This window comes from Oreochromis aureus, linkage group 16, assembly GCF_013358895.1.
Source record: "Oreochromis aureus strain Israel breed Guangdong linkage group 16, ZZ_aureus, whole genome shotgun sequence".
In the NCBI taxonomy this organism is placed as follows: Eukaryota; Metazoa; Chordata; class Actinopteri; order Cichliformes; family Cichlidae; genus Oreochromis; species Oreochromis aureus.
The window spans coordinates 5,638,799-5,658,811 of NC_052957.1; the positions used below are offsets into that span (position 1 = coordinate 5,638,799).

A 20,013-nucleotide genomic window follows, 5' to 3' on the forward strand; every position below is an offset into this window, starting at 1 on the left:
GCTTTTGTCGACTTCAAGTGTTTTTCACAACACATACTTCAGAATTCACCTGAAGTGCTTCTGGAGTGAGGCGGTGAGGCGCAACCTGACTGTGGATAAATTGAACTTCCAATTGTGAACGGGGCTAATTATCGCAGCTTTGATTGCTTTTCAAGTGCGACAGTTTTATGATATATTACTGTCATCCCACTTAACAAAAGCTAAGTGCAGTGCAATGAGTGACAGGATGTATTGCTGCGCTGTCAAGGCTGCACTTAGCAGGTGTCACGGTGCTTTCACCGTCACCAATTGATTTGGGAGGATACAGCAGGGATCAATGAAGGGGTCCTGTCACTCCTTTTATTTAGTCCATCTTTTACTCATAGTTTCACACACACACTCATACTCAGAGTGGCCTCTCTACCTTTACTTTTAGTACACTCAGGATTTAGTTCTGAGCTTTTTTTGTAGCTGCGTGTGTGTATATCCGTTAAGCCCAGTCACGCCACACTACAGAAAAACAGCTACCGCATAACGTGTTTGAACTTGCGGCTTTCAGCGTGGAGGTTAAGCGAAGTTTAGCAATAATGAGGGTTGAATAAAATTTTCCATCTCACAAAGAAAAAAGGGAGTTGAAAAAAAAGCAACTCATCTCGAGTTGTCTGTTTTGCAATCTGACAGTTGGCGCACAATAGCAGGTGTGCTTTATGGCAACACTGATTGCATGCTATCAACAGCCTAATGGGAATTTATAGAAGTATCTGCAATCTTCTCTATATGCAGCAGGCATATCACACAATGTTTCAGGGAGGAGCGAGAGAGAAATAGCCGCAGCAGTGTTATAAATATCCACAATTTTACATCTGCATTTTGATTTTACCTGGGAACACTACCATAGAGAAAATCTTCCCTCCTAGCCAGAACCCAGTGGGACAAAAAGTATTTTTAGCTAGATTGTTGATTTCACTCTAATTGAGCCAGAAAAAGTAATCCCAAATCTTTTACGGCAAGTCTGAGGTGAATCTGCACTCATCTTAAAATTATTCGAGCAACTCAGACAGGTAAACAAGCAAGCACACTGCCTATGTGCACACTACTTATAAAAGCCATTCCTTCTTCCCTTCTTCCTTTTGTACAATCTTGATTGCTGTATATATGGTTGATGCATTTATTTGCCAGTGATAGTTTTTATCTAATCTAAATGCAATTTAAAACGCTATATTGCCTCTGACGAACCTATTACCGGCAGTTTGTGGTGTGTGACTGCATGATGTAAGCAGATTCCTGTTTGCTTTCACTTTTAGATGTTGAACAAGGCTTTGGCAGTTTGGGGAATTAAACTGTATTTTTGGGCTTAGAAACCTTAACTATGTACATGAGGCCTGTAAGGCTTTAGAGTGCTCCAGAGATTTCAGAGATGTGGCTCTGGAATATTACTTACCGGACAACAGGGATATAAAGAGGATAAAAATGGGTGTTTGTCTGTTGAAATGCAAACTCGTGACACCAGCATAGGGGACTAACTAGCTTTGTGTCTACAGGTAACTGGTAATCCCGAGCTCCAGCATAAGACAAACAGCTATCCTGCAGGCTCACAGGTCACTCAAGACTAAAACTACCAAAAGTGCCTCCTTGCAACAGCAGGAAGCCACTTTTTTTTTTCCACAAGATCCTTTTGTGGTCTCATAAGGAAATGTCATTAAACACTTTTACTTACTATTCATGAGCACAGTTTAAAGGTACTTTACTTGAGTGTTCCCATGTTGCTTTCTAGCTTAAGGTGAAATTATACACTGCATTTATTTTTATAGAAATAACTGTTTAGTGTGACAGAGAGTTGTTTTTGAACACTAATATTTTGCACTAAAAGAATCAATATGCTGTGTGATATGGTACAGTATATTGTGGCTACAGTCAAACATGGTCTATACATACATACATACATACATACATACACACATACATACACACATACATAGACCATGGCAGCACAGGAACAAGCTCTGAGCACAAGATCCATAGAGGCTGGGGTCTATCACACCAGGCAAGACCCCAGGTGCAGGCTGTGTAAAGATGCCCCTGAGACAATCCAGCACATAACAGCAGGGTGTAAGATGCTAGCAGGCAGGACATACATGGAACGCCAAAACCAAGTGGCCTGCGTAGTATACAGAGACATCTGTGCTGAGTATGGCCTACAAGTCCCGAAGTCAAAATGGGAGACGCCCCCTAGGGTGGTGGATATTAACTGAGCTAAGATCAGATGGACATCATGGTGATGGCTAAGCAACCAGACATTGTGGTGGTAGACAAACAGAAGAAGACGGCCGTAGTGAAAGATGTAGAGGTTCCAAATGACAACAACATCAGGAAGAAGGAACACAAGAAGCTGGAGAAATACCAAGGGCTCAGGGAAGAGCTCGAGAAGATGTGGAGGGTGAAGGCAACAGTGGTCCCAGTGGTAATCGGAGCACTAGGTGCAGTGACTCCCAATCTAGGCGAGTGGCTCCAGCAGATCCCAAGAACAATATCTGAGATCTCTGTCCAGAAGAGCGCAGTCCTAGGAACAGCTAAGATACTGCGCAGGACCCTCAAGCTCCCAGGCCTCTGGTAGAGGACCCGAGCTTGATAGACCACCCGCAAAGGAGAGAGGGTTTTTTTTTTTTTTTTTTTAAATATATTCTGTTGGCTTTCCCTCAAAACATTTTTTTGCATCACATCGTGAATGCAAAAGTTAAATATGGCACATATATTTCAGCATTAATAATAATAAATACTTTAGAGATTTCTGTGGCTGGCACAAGTACTGATACCTTAGCACCCATGGAGCTACTTACCGTGCTAATCCTAGTCATGTTTCTTGCTATAATCCTTGGAAAAACAGGCACAGTTTTTAGTTTCTAAAGCCAAGAACAATGCTGCTCCTTCATTTTCATGTCCTTTACACACAATAGACAGGCTAATGATGCAAATTCATGCTTCAGCATGTGAATAATAGTACATTTGGACTTATTAAATGCATGCTGACTAATATTTTGCAGCCCTCTCAATTTGGAAAAAAAAAAAGATCCTGATTTTCTGTTATTAATGTAATTACCATTTAGTGATAAAAGCTACCTGCAAGGTAGCTTTGTCTCCTGCCTAAAAATTACCACCAATTTCAAATGTCATATCTGACGTGGATATCAGTGTACCATGCTAAAGTTTTCTAAGGAGCCGTTTCCTTGTTTGGCTTCAGTCTCTCGCCTGTTTTTAAGATTAGGTTTAAAGCTGTCCTTTTTGATAAAGCTTATAGTTCGGGCTGGACCAGGTGACCTTGAACCCTCCTTGATTATACTACTACTGGCTTTGCTTTGCTGGAGGACTTCCCATGACCTACTGAAATCACATCTTTCCACTACCTCTGTGTGTCATTGTGTTTTTATCAACAATGGTTGTCGGTGATTTTCTGATTTATTCAGATAACTAGTTATGCCTCATTTCCCACCTGTCTCCACGTCCTTATCAGCCTCAGTGTGTATAAATAGCCATGTCCATGTTTCCTCTTGTGGTGCCTTATTTTACTCCTCCTGAATGTTTTTAGTGTTTTTTTGTTTGTTTTTTGGACTGAGCCAAACTTTGTTTTTGCTGGATATTGTTTGTTATCAAAATTCTAGTTTATATGGAGGCATGCCCAGCATTTGGGTCATCCTCTATACAGTTCAGCATTGACAGTGCCTTCATATAGTAATTCTAATTGTCATTAAATTTTGTGTTTTCCCCAGACCTCCCAGCTGGCTTCAGGCCGTCCCTGAGCCTGGCTCTGCTGGAGGTCTCTTCTTGTTAAAAGGAAGTTCTTCCTTCCCATCATCCCCAAGCAGTAATGCCAATAAAGGTTTTATATAGCTCTTAATTTTTAAGTTACCTTTTCAAGGTCAAGCTGGGTAGTTTTCATTGAAAAAGGTCAAATTATACATAATTATGACCCAGAAATTTAAATCCATCTTCCAAGTTTCTTTTATACATTAACCAGATGGCTTCTGCAAAACTGTTCAGAATTAATGTGCTGGCAATGTTCCGTGTTAGCAACATACCAACAGAATGACTTTATAATAGGATTTTATGCCCAAGGAGGCAATAAAGTCTAATGAGGAACAGCAGTCCTTGAAAACAAAAATGATCCTTTGCTAACAACAACAGTGCCACGATCCTCGGCCTGAGTGTGCTCACTATGAAAAATTATCTGTGTGTCATAGGCGTCCTAGTATGCGTTCACTGCTCAAGTGAGTTTTCAAAAAAATGTCAAAAAACCATTTAGTCAGCAAAAAAAAGTTAGACTCACCCGAGACGAGACATGTTTCCTCGCATTCTTCCAAAGTCTCAAAATTGTTCTGGTTTCCCCCACAGCCTCCATATTCAAAGAGTTCACAGCGTCCGGAGTCGACATTGAAGAAGTATCTGTCCTTTATGGCCCTGCACGGCCCCGGCTCGTCCTTCAGGGCACATAACTCACTGAAGATGACGGGTTCAGCTGGCACTCCATGTGCTGTAGTGGGACAAGAACACAACTTTTAGTGCTCAGCTTCTTTTGGCATCCAGTAAAATGGATTTCTTTTTGTGAGGAAAGAAATTAGGTCACAGCATCAAACTCTAACCTCAGGCTTTGAGATAAGGTAAAGTTGCATGGCAGTATAATTTTTAAAAGACTTTAGTGTAAACGGCTGACAGTCAGCTGTCAGCCGTTTACGCTTTAGACACAAGAACAGCACGCCACGTGACCCGACAAAATAATTAGAAATATGCAAATATTTAGTCAGAAAAGCTACTCACATATTTTATTTTTAAGCAACAACTTAAAATAAAACTTCTACTTTTGGCACAGGCTTTTGGGTGTTTGCATACTTTTTTTTTGGACTTGCACTGAAAATAAGGAAGCACCAGCAACCAGCAAAACTCCCCTGCGACATAAAAGCAGATCAGATCCAGGTAGGTGGCAGCTGGAAGGAAAAGACTGAGTGAAGGCAGCACAAATTTCCCAGCATGCTGCACACAGCGATGGTTTGGACTGCAGCACATCAAATTATTTATCGCACAAACTGCGAGACCGGATCATTAGAGTGTTAAATAACCGGGCCTGTTGAGGTGAACTTTCTTGATCACTAGGCAGTTGAGGTCACAACTTTTAAGATCACTGGACAACGGAGCTTTGCACAGACAGCGCTCTCTAATGTCATTAACATTTATAAAAGCTGGCTTTGTCAGATCCATGAAAAAAAGGTGATACGAAACCCTCTGAGCTCTACTAACCACCGTTGCGAATGTTAAATCACTGTCTCCGTGTGCTGCTGGGAAATAGCTTTCTCTGCCCTCATCCCTGCTGTTTTTAGGTCAGGTCTCTGTTATGCTCGCCTGCAGCAGTGCAGTTACTTCAAAACCCACTGAGATCTCTTTGGCTTGTTGGATATCTGTCCAAAAGGGGTTTGCAGATGGTCAAAGCTTGAACCACAGCATTTAAAAATGTCTTTATGGATTCTGCGCATGTTAATGTAATAAATAAATCGATGTGTTGCAATCTCTCACTCAGTGTTTTCGACATTCCCTGCTTTTTTCATGTACGAGCACAGAGAGGAGTGATTTGTGAAACCTGGGAGTGTGAATCAATACTCGGGCAATCCTGCACAATGAAAAAATATAATATCGCAAACGCACACAGATACAAAAATTGATTGCTTTTGCTATGGATCCTCAGCAAGTGGTGATGCTCAACTGTCTTAAAGAATGCATGACAATTTCCACCTATGCTGCCTATTCTGGAGAGAAGGTTTGAGGTAAATATAGCCACGTTTGTCACTCATTGTTATTTTCACTGTCATTCTCAGGACTTGTCCTAGATCTGCTTTGGCTAGAATAGAGCATCACATTGTGAGGCAAAAATTCCAAGAATACTGGTTAAGTTCTGAGCTCTCTAGAGACATTTTCACTCATGCAATGCAACCCAAAACTATTTCCTGCTGGAGCTGCATGTGAGCACTCAAAATTTCCAGTGCCTATGCCATTTTCACTTCTGCCTCTGCTTCTGGGGTATAGTCCCAGTCTTACTGCATTTACCCAGATGCTTAAGGGAACCACTGTATTCATGGCTTACTTAAAAATAAGACAAAAGTGTACACTATTAGGAAATCCTAAGTAAAGTGAAGACAAGTGTTAAAACAACCAAAAATGCACAAGAAGGTCAATTTTCTTTACAGCTTATCAAACTGAGGGCCATCTCCTGCGGGCTGCAGGCAAAGAGGCATGGTAGAAGCAGGATAGATCACCGGTCCATCACAGGAAGAACACAACTACAAATTCACCAGATAACTTAACAAGCAAATGGGGGGTGGAATCAGAGTGGATCCATAGAAAGGCCTCTCCTGGCTGGAGGGCTTAAACCAGGAACCTTACAGTAAAGTGACACTGTTAACTCCTGCATTACTGTACTAGCATATACAAGGAACAGAACTGAATTAATAAGATTTCAAGGCTATATAATGTATCTAGTAATATATATAATGATGTTTTAAAAATCACCCACTTTAGATTTTTGCAGCTGGGATGAAAAACTTAGAAAAACAAGGTTTGTTTTCTGAAAGGTACAGAGTTTCATCAAAACAGGTCCTCTAATGGGACCTACCCTAACCCCTCTCCTATCAGCACAGCAGTCAACAGTCATTCTGCCAGGAAAGGTAATGAGGGCAGCAGCTCATCCTTTCAGCTTGTCCTCCTCCTTTACCTGTCCAATTCTAGCTTGCAACCAGCCATTGGGGATACCAATCAGATATTCCCAATCTCCTTCTTTCCAGCCGACCTGTGTTACTACTAATGCATGTGGTGAGGCCAGCAGAGTTTCCCTGAAGAGTCTTGTGGTATTTTTTTTATTCATGCTCTTCTTGCTGAGGCTGATAAGCAGTAGCAGACAGGGAGGAATTACACATTGACATAGGTGAAGTGAGTCTGTCTGGTACCCCACACAGGCTATGTGGACGCACCTTACTGCTGAAACACACTGAACAAACTTTAAAGAGAAATGATGGCAAGTCACAATTGTTTGCTCTCTTCTTTGAGATCGAATGCCTCAGGCTACCATGGTTACAGCACAAAAAATTCTTTAAAAGTGAAAGTGCAGACATGGTGCAGACTGGGCTTTGTGTTAGACAGTGTCTCGTAAATAGGAATGGTCAATAAGCCAGAATTTGACTGTCCAAGGAGACGGAAAGGAAACAGGTTCCTCCTATTGATTTCTGCTCCTCCTGTCTAAGCCAGACCAAAGCAATAAGGACTCTTTTCTTCTATCACTCGTGTTCATTATTCAGACAGAAGCATTGTGAGGCAGTGTAAAAGAAACACAACAGAAGACAATGTTGACGCACAAATGAAGATATTTTCTCTGCAGGGAAACCAAAAAATTCCAGCCACTTCCACGTGGTGGCTCAACAACTTCCTTTAAAAAATCTATTTGGATTCAGGAGACAGACACCTTCTCTGCTTTTAATTTCAGGCTTAAAACTTTCCTTTTTGATAAAGCATATAGTTACGGCTTCAGGTGACCCTGAACCCTCAGGTAATAGTCCTAGGCTGCTGGGGACTTCCCGTGATGAGTGTGTCTTCCTCACGTGCCTCATTTCACTTTCTATGTGTTCATACACCATTTTCTATTTATACATCAGTAATTATTTATCTCTGGCTCTCTTCCACAGCGTCTTTTCACTATCTCCCTCCCCTCACCCTAAACCGAACGCAGCAGATGGCCGCCCCTCCCTGAGCCTTCCTTCCCACTGTTGCCAAGTGCTATCTCAGAGTGGGTCATCTGATTGTTGGGGTTTTCTCTCTATTATTGCAGCGTCTTTACCTTATGCCTTGAGGTGACTATTATAAATAAATGTTATAATTAAACCTGAATTGAAACTGAATTGATTTACAGCTTTAAGACACATGCTAAGACACATACAGTTCACTCAGCACAAACCGGTGCCATTTTCTTTTCATGTCATGAGATGTCAGCCAACAACGGTTCCTTTGATTTGAAGCCTGACCCCTGCCTAGTCCTGCATTTTAATTTAATGGGGGTTTTTTTAAATTGGGAAAAAAGGACCAGACCTGCAACGATCAGATTTTTTTCACGATAGGTTCAGAATAAAGTTAAAATAAAGCTCATTTCCAAAGCACTCCTTTTATGGATGCAGATAACGAGTCATGTCAGGTATTGCCAGTTGCTTTTCCTCTGAACAATGGTAGGCTAGCATAAATGAAATTCGCCACTGCCTCCAGTATTTTACAATTAATAAGTCCTCCTTTTCTTTTTATGCACCCTTTTAATGGAAAACCCATCAGTGCAATCAAGTACAATCAGGAGCGCCACAAAGAAGAAAAGGCTGAAATTAATTACATAGATGGCATTAAAGAAAGAAATGCTGAGAGTTCTTGAGTGGTTGGCGTGACATCAGCGATCTTGTAGTCACCCTCATTCCAGATCAGGTTTTCTTGAGCAGCATCATAGAACTGCAGCTAAATGCCAAACAGATTCAACGTTAAATAATTCTGAATGAACAGCAATAATAATTTTTTTATTTTTGTCAATCCCAAACTGTTTTTCTTGGTAGAAAATTATATATTATGATCAAAAAATTAATAAATGTATATAAAAAGCTATAAGCTCTATTTTGCATGATGCAATTTGCAAACTAAAATTAAATCTTTAAAGTATGCTTGGTTAAGGTCAATAAAAAACACACTTTTTCACACACACCCCTTCAGAACAATCTACAAATCCACCCAAAGCTCTGGATCTGTCATCAGGAATCCTCTACAGAGTTGAACAGAGGGTAAGTAAATATATTGTTCACAAAAGGCATCAGAAAAATCCTTGGACCTATTAGCATGCTCTTTGAAATATGAAATATGAACCGTAATGAATCAGGAAGCAGATTTCAGGCACGTCCGATTTCTATTGGCAGCTATTCTTCTGAATAATGCTGACAAGTTCAGCTTGGCCAAAATTTGTACGTACACATATGGATGGATAAAGATCTGAGTTGCTCAACATGTGCGCTGTGCTGAGCACCTTTGTAATTCCCTGGGCAGGTTGAGTCTGATTGAAACCCAGTCCCAGCTTGTTCGGTGTACCAGAAGATTATCCCGCGTCTTCATTTCTAGGGCCTTTGCAAAGAGGATTGAATTACCACAAAGCAGCAAACAAAAACAGGCAAAACATGAAAGAGTCGAAGAGAAAATACGAAAGAGCGCGCACCATCATCAGGATGACAGTTAAACATGATGTACTAAAAGACAAGCTTGGGAAAGTGAGACAGATAAAGATGGAAAACAAAGATAAAGAGCAGAGTAATGCCACAGTTATGACAGCTCCCAGTGCATTTGTCATCTATAGCATCAACTGTATGAATGTTCGCTGCAGGAAGGGAAATAATCTGGTTTCAACATTTCCCCATGCGTTGAGATTTGAAAAGAAACGGCAGAAAGAGAACATTTACTCACTAAGCTGAATAAATGACCACAATATCAATACAATAAGAAATGCCTCCAGTGCACTGAAAACAACACTTATCAGGTACATATACTAAACAACACAATGTCTGATTTTACTAGTGCCAAGCTAACTAGCACTGACATCATGACTCCTGCTGATAAAGACTCCGCCTTCTACTGGCTGAAGAAGGTTTCATAATCCTATGTAGCCAAAATAGTGATCCTTCTATATTTTTAAAGTTCTTTATCTTATCTCACGCGCGAGCGCAAGAAGTCTGCAGTAATCCACGCTCGGCTATTTGACAACTGCAAGCACACAGTTCAGGTATTCATAGAGTACTAGTAAGTAAGTAAGTAAGTAAAGTTTATTTATATAGCACCTTTCACAGACATATGTCACAAAGTGCTTTACAAGGTAAAAACATAATACAGTCATAAAATACACCATAAAAACCCTGGTCTAATTAAAAGCTTTTTGAAATAAAAATGTCTTTAGCTGCTTTTTAAAGGTCTCCACTGAGTCCAAACCCCGTAGAAATGGGGGAAGTGCATTCCACAATCTGGGTGCAACAGCTTGGAAGGATCGGTCCCCTCGGGTTTTAAAACGAGTGTGGGGGACCACTAAAAGGTTTTGGTTTGCTGACCTCAGGTTACGAGTTGAGGTATGTGTATGAATCAGATCAGCAATGTAGGGGGGGGGCTGTCTCTGTAATGCTCTAAAAGTTAAAACTAGAATTTTAAAATGGAACCTGAATCTGATTGGTAGCCAGTGCAGCGACTTTAAAACAGGGGTCATATGAGCACCCTTGTTCGAGCGGGTCAGTAGCCTCGCTGCAGAGTTTTGAACAACCTGTAGGCGGGCTAACCCTTTCATGTTTAGACAAGTAAACAGGCTGTTACAGTAGTTAAGTCTTGTAGAGATAAAAGCATGTATTATCATCTCGAGTTCACTTGTTGACACGATGGATCCAAGTTTAGAAATGTTCCTCAAGTGAAAAAAGCAGGTTCTTACGGTCTGATTTAAATGTCCCTCCAAAGAAAAAGCTTCATCAAAAATAACACCCAGGTTTCTAAGGTTATGTTTCTGTGAGGAACCTAAGTCACCCAGTCGCCGTTTAATATCAGGTATTGCACTGCCTGGTGCAATAATCAAAGTCTCTGTTTTGGCCGGGTTTAGCTGTAAGCAATTATTGTTCAACCATTGTTTAATGTTGGTTAAACAGTCAATCAGATTGGAGAGCTTATGAGCTTCAGCAGGCTTAAAAGAATAATATAGCTGAATATCGTCAGCAAAAAGATGATAAGATACTTCAGGAAACTCCTGTATTATCTGACTTAAAGGAAGAATGTATATTAAAAACAGAATAGGTCCCAGCACAGAGCCCTGAGGAACTCCACACAACAACTCTGTAGATTCCAACATGATCTGGTTTGCAGACACACTAAAACTCCTTTCAGATATATAAGATGAAAACCAGTCTAGAACAGAGCCAGACATCCCAACCAGGTCTCTCAGTCTGTTTATCAGGATGGTATGGTTGACTGTATCAAAGGCTGAGGTAAGGTCTAACAAGACTAGGACTGTGTATTCTCCGGAGTCTGCTGACATCATAATATCATTAGTAACTTTCAGTAGTGCTGTCTCAGTGGAATGCAATTTACGGAACCCAGATTGAAAACGGTCATGGATGTTATATTTCTCCCAGTATGCCGTAAGGTGGACAGCTACTGCCTTCTCAAGGAGTTTTGACATAAATGGGAGTTTGGAGATAGGTCTTAACTTTTGAAGTAGTGTTGGGTTTTTTGAGCCTTGGTTCCACAATGGCATGTTTAAAAAAGCTGGGGAACACCCCAGTCTGAAGAGAAACATTAAAAAGCTTCACAACCCTGGGACCAATGGTGTCAAAGGCATTAATAAAAAGCTTAGTGGGGATAATGTCTGAGGGGCTTGAGGACGGCTTCATTTTGTCAACCAGGGCCGCTATTTCATCATATGTTACAGTTATAAAAGTCGACCAGGAGTGCAAAGGGAATGCTTGACTCGGAGAACAAGAAAGCTTTGGGGAGATTTTAGCATTGATGTCATTAATCTTATCAACAAAAAATCTGAGAAGTTTATTACTATCTACCTTAGAGTGTACATCTAAAGGTACCACATCTGGGGAGACAATAGCACTAACTTTGTCAAAAAGAAACTTGGGATTTCTCTTGTTTTTTGTTATGAGTCTAGAAAAATATTCAGATCTAACAGTTCTCACCATGTTGTTTAAGGAGAGCATGAGATCTCAAAGATGGAGCCTGTGTACGTCAAGTTTGGTTTTCTTCCATAGTCGTTCTATTTTGCGGCACATTCTCCTTAAGTTTAAGATAGACTCATTTATCCAAGGGCATGTCTTCTTTTGTAAAGCCAAGCTTGTTTTAATAGGTGCCACTTGATTCAAAATGGATGTGCATTCCCTATTAAAAGACTGAATAAGAACATTTACATCGTTTCCGGTAAAAAGTGGAGACCTATCAAACATAATAATAATGGATTGGATTTCATATAGCACTTTTCAAGGCACCCAAAGCGCTTTACAATGCCATTATTCATTCACTCTCACATTCACACACTGGTGGAGGCAAGCTACGGTTGTAGCCACAGCTGCCCTGGGGCAGACTGACAGAGGCGAGGCTGCCATATCGCGCCATCGGCCCCTCTGGCCAACACCAGTAGGCGGTAGGGTAAAGTGTCTTGCCCAAGGACACAACGACCAGGACAGAGAGCCCGGGGATCGAACCGGCGACCTTCCAGTAACAGATACGCTTCCCAACCCCCTGAGCCACGGTCGCCCCAGGAGAACCTTTCAGCAGTAGTCTCAGTTATTATGCGTCTATGAGTTTTTAACTTCACAGGCGTCTGTTTAGAGCTAAAATTAAGTTCAACAAAGATACAGTTATGATCACTCAAATGTACATCCTCAGCAAACACATTGCCAATGTTGAGGCCCAAGGAAAAAACAAGGTCCAAGGTATGGCCTTTTAAATGGGTTGGACCGGAGACATGTTGGACAAAGTTAAAAGACTCAGATATAGATAGAAGTTCAGCTGCAGAGTTAGATGAGGGATCATCAATATGAATGTTAAAATCCCCAAGAATTAAAACTTTCTCCAGCTTGATAATAGAAGATAAGAAGTCCATAAAATCCTTTAAGAACTCAGTAGCAGGGCCAGGAGGGCGATAGACTAAAACACAATAAAAGATGTTCGTAGAGCCCACCTTAATTGTTTGCGACTCAAAGGAAGAATAGTTTTCAGTTTGCATACCTCTGGAGGTGAAGCTGTCCTTAAAGACAACAGCAAGACCTCCACCACGGCAACCTAAACGGGGGGCGCCCAAGTAAGAGCAGTCTGCAGGACGCAGTTCGTTTAGGTGAATAAATTCGCCATCCCTCTGCCATGTTTCAGTGAGAAACAGAAAGTCCAGGCTTTTCCTTGTGAAGAGCTTATTCAGGGAGAAGGATTTGTTTGCGAAGGAGCGAGCGTTCAAGAGCGCAATCCGAGTAAAAGCTGGCAGCGCAGGTTTCCCATCAGCTTGTCGGAGTGGAATAGACAGCAAACACCGTGTCCGCATGCGAGGTCTCCAGCGGCGCCACGGAACCGGCGGGGCCAACCACCGGTTGTGCGATGCGGGCTGTGAGGGCGCAGCGGTGGGGAGATAATCGGCAAAATCCAGAGCATCAGATGGACAGGATCCACGCTGTAGTGGAGGCAAGTACGTGTTTCCAATCAAATCCGGAAGGGTAACTGGCAGCAGAAAACGGGGGCGCCTCCAGATGAGTCGGGAAATCTCCGATCTGTAGGCTCGTCTGATGTGTACCTGGATGCCGGCCCTACAGCCTCTTTTCCTCGATTTCTTCTTGGAATTGCTAAGGGCACGTTTCGCAGGTAGCAAGAAGTAATCCGGTCAGGTGGAAGAGTGAACAAATGGTGGGGGGAAAGTTTTTCTATAACTGTCCCAGTCATCATAAAGACGTTCCATAGACTCTTTGATGTGGAGCAAGGAAGAACGGTCGTAAATCACAGCAGCATAGCTCCATATATTAAACGTCAGGGCTGATATAAAAACATAAAATACAATACAACGTAGGCAGGTAGACGTCAAGCCGAGAAAAGGCGCCATCTTCCTGTCACAGTCTTCTTCTTGTGTTTACTTACTTATGCACTCAAAACAGTAGGTCAAACTGTGGAAGTAATGATTTAGGGCACATCACTGGCAGTCTTCATAGAAAACCTCACAAACTACAGATTCACTCATGTCTGAGTGCACTGCCTGAGGACCCAATCTGCAATCAGTGACATGATCCACGAGTTAAATGGTTTTTTTAATGCCCATTCCTTTTAAGGCTTGATGAGATAAAATGATCATTACTTAGTTGGTGAGGTTATTTAAGACAGGAAAAAAAAGGAGTGAACATTGCTTGAAAAAGCTGCTTGTGGAAAATGTATTTCTTTACTAACTCGTCTCAGTAAATATTTAACAAGTGCAAATTCCAATAAATAAAACTGATATTTGATTGCAACACTTGGGTCAATATGCATAAACATTTATGAAGAAATCAAAAGGATGCATCAGCATGCCAGTGTAGATAGGCCCGAGACTTAAGAAATGCTGTGTGTTTATCAGAGCCCTGCCCTGAGGCCAGTGGACAAAGGGCTGAGGGCGAGTCAGTGAGTCACAGTGTGTCCCAAGATTTTACAGCTGACCTCAGAGCAAATAAGACCTGTGTGTGTGTGCGCACGTACATAGACACTTCCAAACATGTATTTGTTTTGTAACTTGGTTTCAGGAGAGTTTTGTTCTGTTTTTAGAGCACAGGAGGATACATCTCTGCTCCCTGAATGCTTTGGCATTTACACATGAGGTCTTTAACAGTCTTTGTCAGCTCTGGCAAAAAGGGACAAATCAGGGAAGGACATCTAGTTGACAAACACCCGCATTTGCTTCCTGATTGGATGTTATCTATGACAGTGTTACGCATCCAGATTAAAACCTGAAAAAACAGGCTTAGCAGTGTTTCCAGAAGCTGTAATTGACATCATAGGTTTAAATGTTGGGTAAGTTATGCCACTTAAAAGAAAAGAGTATCAGGGAAATGTCTACAACTGAGCACTAGAAAAAAAAACTGGTACTGGAAACGTAAAAAACAAAATTTATCACTTAAACTTGTTTGTTTAACCTTGGAAGCATCAAGGACAAAAACTGGCAATGAGTGGTGTAAAACACTACTCTAATATTTGGGTGGGGTAGACTGTTAGAAAACTAAATCTATGAGGTGAAAGAAAGACATTTATTTGAAGTAATTATACTAAACACTGTCTGTTTTTCCTCGTTGCAGGTGTGGCTTCACAGTTTTAAAAAAAGCACAATAAATTTTAAATAGATTTTTCTTTTGTTTGTTTTTTTGCAGACTCAAACTGGTGAATTCGGTGGTTCTGCAGATGATGTCCTTTTGAATTACACTCTCACAAACAGGTTTGAACCATTGTTTTCGGTTAATCTATTAACAGAGCAGAGCTCACTTTAGCAAGTGTACTGAATTAATGCTTAGTGTGCTTGAGGCTACAAACGGCAAGATAATGGGTGGGTCAGCAAAAAAAAAAAAAAAAAAAGAAGAAGGAGGGTTGCACAGGAAAAATCATCCTGCACATCATTCCGCATTCAGCTCATTAAAGCAATAGACCTGGGTCTTTGCCACAGAAAGATGACCTGATTCCTGCATCAATCGTGGAAGCAGGAGGAAGTTCCTCCAATGGCTCTTCATGCTGAGAGATCAAAGAGGGCCTCAAGCCCCTTCTAAAGCATTTTTGCCAGCAGATCAAAGAATCCCCCTGAAACACTGACACGTTCATGCCTCCAGGACAAAAGTGTTGCCATTTCTACAAACAATAAAAGCTTTGAAAGTTCAGGTTGTGTGGTCGGGAAACAAACCGGGGGCTACCCTGAAGCCAGAGTGAGTAGTGAACCAGTTCATGTCTGGGCAACCATGGGTTGGGTCCCTGTATCGCTCAGTTCACAGAGAATAGACAAAACCCTGCCACAACTGGTAGCTTGACTGCTGCTGGAGACACCCAAGTTAAAAACCTTCGTGAAGTTAAACTTCAGATCACACAATTGCCAAACTTACACCAAAGTTATCATACAGAGCTCTGTTGATCTCTGTGTATAGTATGTTTTATCTGGTGTTGCTAAAAAAGATTACAACAGAGCTTTGCTTTAGGCTGCAAGAAAACCTGCTTAATTATCCAAAAGGCTTGTGGGATCCATGCATTTTTAATCAGAACCTCTGTGATGGCGTGGCAGGTGGGGAGGGAGGAGAGATGCAACGAGCAAGATAATTGTTGCTCCACCACTCGATAGCTCTTGTGGAGTCATTTGTCCATGCCAAGCCAGATTTAACACTTATCTCCACTTACCTTTTTTTTTCTTTTCTTTTTTTTTTTTTTTTTTTAACCCAGGGCCACTTTTTCTTTGTTAGCTTGTTCTTCTCTTTCTCCAAGAGCCTGGTGAGATAAACCCAAAAACTTTGTCTGCCTTTTCTTTATGACCTTAACTCTTTTTCATATATCTTGCAAACCTGAAGAGACTTTTTCTCCTATTTCAGCTCAGTGGTGGAAATCACTCCACATTGCAAAGGCATTATCTATTCCTGGCAATATCTAAGTTGAGCCTCTACCTGTTTCCCACTTGGTCTTGATAATAAAACAATAGTGGGAACCACAAATCCCTCTCGCTTCAGTGATTCTTCCAAATCTGTGCTGTGACATTTGCAAAGCCAAAACACTGCCGACCCCAAAAAATCCCACTCAGTGCCAAAGAGTCTGCCTCAGCCGGTCCTCAGCCAATCAACCGGACAAACCGTGTTTGCTGGATGCCACTCTAATAGGATGTGTGTGATTAGCTGGGTTAGTGACAGTTATCTGCACACCTGTGTGTGCCACTGCAAGAAATTAAGTTTACATCGGTACGAGCAAAATGATAGTCTGGTCCCTTTAATTTGAGAGAGGACTGTGACTTCACAGTCCAGAAGGAGCATATGGCAGACAATGATGCAGGCATAAGTTCGACATAAGTTGCAAAAGCCGCTGGGGGAGAAAATACAACAGCACCATCTGCCATAGTGAGGAAGTCCCAGCTACAAAAAGACTCAGTCAATTATTCATCACGTCACTGGCAATAACAACCAAATCATTCTCAGAAATGGCAGTGTTGAGACCAGTAATGGAAACCTTTCATTACAGGGCACACAGATATAACACACTCAGATTAGATTAAAACTTGTAACTGCTGTCTTTAACCAATTATAACTATTTATCTGAATAAATCAGTTCATTTATTTATTTCAGGGTAACAAAAAAAATACTGATTATCTCAGAGTGCGTACAATGAAAGCCAGACATATTTTACATTACACAAATTAGAGCTAGCCTACATACAAGTCTCATTCACATACTGCCTCCATTCTGCTTAATATCCAGATGACAATTAGGAAAAGGAAAAGGTGAGAGAGATGACCACAGCCTTGAGATGACTGTCAAGAAAGGTCGATTCAAGAATTTGGGAGAGCTGCACTGCTTTGAACTGAGGGTGGTGTCAATGCATCAAGAGCCCCCAAATGCAGATGTCTTTGCTAATATCAAACCTGAACCAGAGGCAACATCAGATGAGTCTAACATAGGTTAAAGAGAAAAAGAGTTACATAGGCTTAGCTACAGGATTTGTTGGTTCATAGCTATAAGCCCTGATCACGCTCACATCCATCATTCAAGAAGGTAAACTCTCATAAATGTTATATTCGGTACAAGTGAAATATTTACATTTTTTAATATGAGGATTTATTGCTATGTTCTTTCAGAAAGTCTGAAAATTGGAACACTTTTTTTAGAAAGATAAAAACAGCTCATGCTGTTGAAGGTGTAAATGACTGAAGAAAAACAACGCTGGCCCGTACATCACAATCACACAGGTTCACAGTTTGCTATACTGGCTGTTTTAAGTAACTGAGCTAAAAGTTTGTTTTTCTCCACATGCATCAATATTCCAGGTACAATGAAGCACTGAAAAGAACCTGAAGGATTCTAAGGACTACAGTCATTAATGTTTTTGGCTTTGATGTGGTTCTGATGGTGCAGCTGAATCAATGGGCCAGAGAGAAAGTGGCTCATTCCCCATCTGTGCAAATGCCATCCTCAACCGATTGTACTGTAGATGCACTCATTAGATTAGGAGATCAATACAGCAGCCTTTTTCTACAGTGCAGGTTATAATTCAGACAAACAGATGAGAGAAAAGGAAGTCCTTCTTCTATTGCTGATTGGAGAGCCAAAGTGAGACTAAAAGTTAAGTTTGAAACCATGCTCTCATATGAAGGTTTATGCCTGCTGCTCCTGCACTGACACCTGAGGATAACGCAGCCGAATGGCACTGAAAGTTCACTTTTGTTTTATTTCCACTTTGTTCACATCAGCAGCATCCATTTCAATCCACGGTCTCATGGTCACCGCCATTATGTTATCAACTGAAAAGATTAGCAGGATGGATGGCAGCATGGGCAGACCAGTTTTTATAGAAAATAAAATATAACCAGTACAAAGAGACATTTGAAGCTTGAAAAATGAGATCATTTACTGATTTATTTTTTAATCTCTTCACAGCCAGCTGGTCTCCACTGACCTGTTGGGGTATGTTTAGGTTCACATCTATCCAAACTGTCCCCTTTGTGAAACACTATTTTTCCATTACATGATTTGGGTTTGGTTAAGTCTCTCTAACAGTAATCAAGCCTTTCTCAAATTAACACGTGCTTGGTTAGCAGGTGGCTAAAATGCAACCTGAACCCAACCTTGCACCTAAGTGGTTTGGTCGTGACCTGGAGGTTAACGAATGACATGATGTCTTTTTAAAGCTCCACAGAAAAACTGTGACAGAATTTATTTGTTATTCAAATATGTCGAATACTGCGAACTGTGTGCATATGGTTAGGATAACTGGTTATTCTATAATTACAATGAGTGTGAATGTGAGCAGTGGTTGCATGTCTCTGTGTTCGCCCTGTGACAGGCTGATGACCTGTCCAGGGTGTAACTAGCCTCTCACCCTGTGACAGTTAGGCTCCAATGAATCAGCTTTATGACTTTCAAGGGCAACACAATACAAACATTACAGTGAATTCAATTTAACTTCAGTTTCTATGTGAACACACCTTGAGATTATACAGCATTGCTAGCTACTTAGCACACTACTGTTTTTATGGAAGCCTATTTCCGCCACTAACAACAAAAAAAAAAAAGTATCCATAACTCGACATTTCGAGTTATCTTTCTCAAAATTTGACTTATTAACTCAAAATTTTGAGAAAAGTAACTCGAAATTTCAAGTTAGCTCTGCCAATCAGTAATCTACGTGAATGACGTCATTTTCTTGTTACCTGGAAGGATATGGCGCAGAGGAATGCGCACTCAAAACCGGATTGCAACAATTTGGCACTTTCGAGAGTACGTTTGCTGATAGTAAAGCCACGATAGTAATGATTCAGCTAATAACACAAGGATTTCATCATTTGTGAAGCCACGCTGAAAATAGCAATTTCTGCATTCATGACTGGCTGTAATACTGGTTAGCTGTAGAATTTGTAGCTGAGGGCTTCAACTTCTGGGTAACAAGGAAATGATGTAATTCATATAGATTACTGATTGGCAGCACTAACTCGAAATTTCGAGTTAATAAGTCAAAATTTCGAGAAAATAACTTGAAATTTCGAGTTATGGATTATTTTTTTTTCTTTTGTGGCGGCAAACGGGCTTCCATAGTTTTGTCACCATAGTTAACGTATAAAGTATTTTTTTTCCTATTCAAGTATTATTATCTCTAAACATCATTACAGCTGCAAGAATTTGCCACAAATATGATGCAAGACATGAAAAAGCCCACCAAAGACACAAATCGAATGAAAATGTAGCTCACTGAACATTTCCTGGTGCCGTTTTGCCCCAAACCCCTGCGCAGTGCTAGTCGCTTTTCCATGTTTAATCTGTGGCTATGATGCTTTGTCAGTTGTGATTGATCAATGATTTCTAAACCTAGTGGAGTTTTCATCATTTGAAATGACTATTTATATATTTGCATCATTGTTAAACCACAATAATTCAGTTCTGTTTGCAAATAATTTACCCACAAAATCAACTAGAAAATCAAAACTCAAAACAATGGTGACACTGTGTGAAGAAAAGCTGAGGTAAAAAAAAATAATGCAAGTCGTGGGATCAACAAAGACGACGATGAAATGTTTCAATCCAGAACGCCCAGCAGGCTGACCCGGTCACGGCTTTGCCATGACTAAAACCGAATAACAAAACCACAAACAAGAGAAATAAACAATGTTTTGTTTCTCAAAATGGAGCAGTACCAATCTGTTCACATTACAGTGCATGGAAAAGAAAGAAGCTGTAGGGAATAAGTCAGAGGTGTTACAAATACAGAGGAAAAACTGATTG

General features: G+C 40.9%; 1 protein-coding gene across 2 annotated transcripts in view; it reads right to left on the reverse strand.

Annotated features, from left to right (window-relative positions):
- The window catches only part of tfpia (tissue factor pathway inhibitor a), a 45,738-nt gene that overhangs the window by 15,945 nt on the left and 9,780 nt on the right, over nt 1-20,013 (reverse strand). For both annotated transcript variants that reach the window (XM_039600161.1, XM_031757357.2), the window contains exon 2: nt 4,301-4,504. In XM_039600161.1, the coding sequence (XP_039456095.1) occupies nt 4,301-4,504 (204 nt within the window). The remainder of the gene's footprint in view (nt 1-4,300; nt 4,505-20,013) is intronic.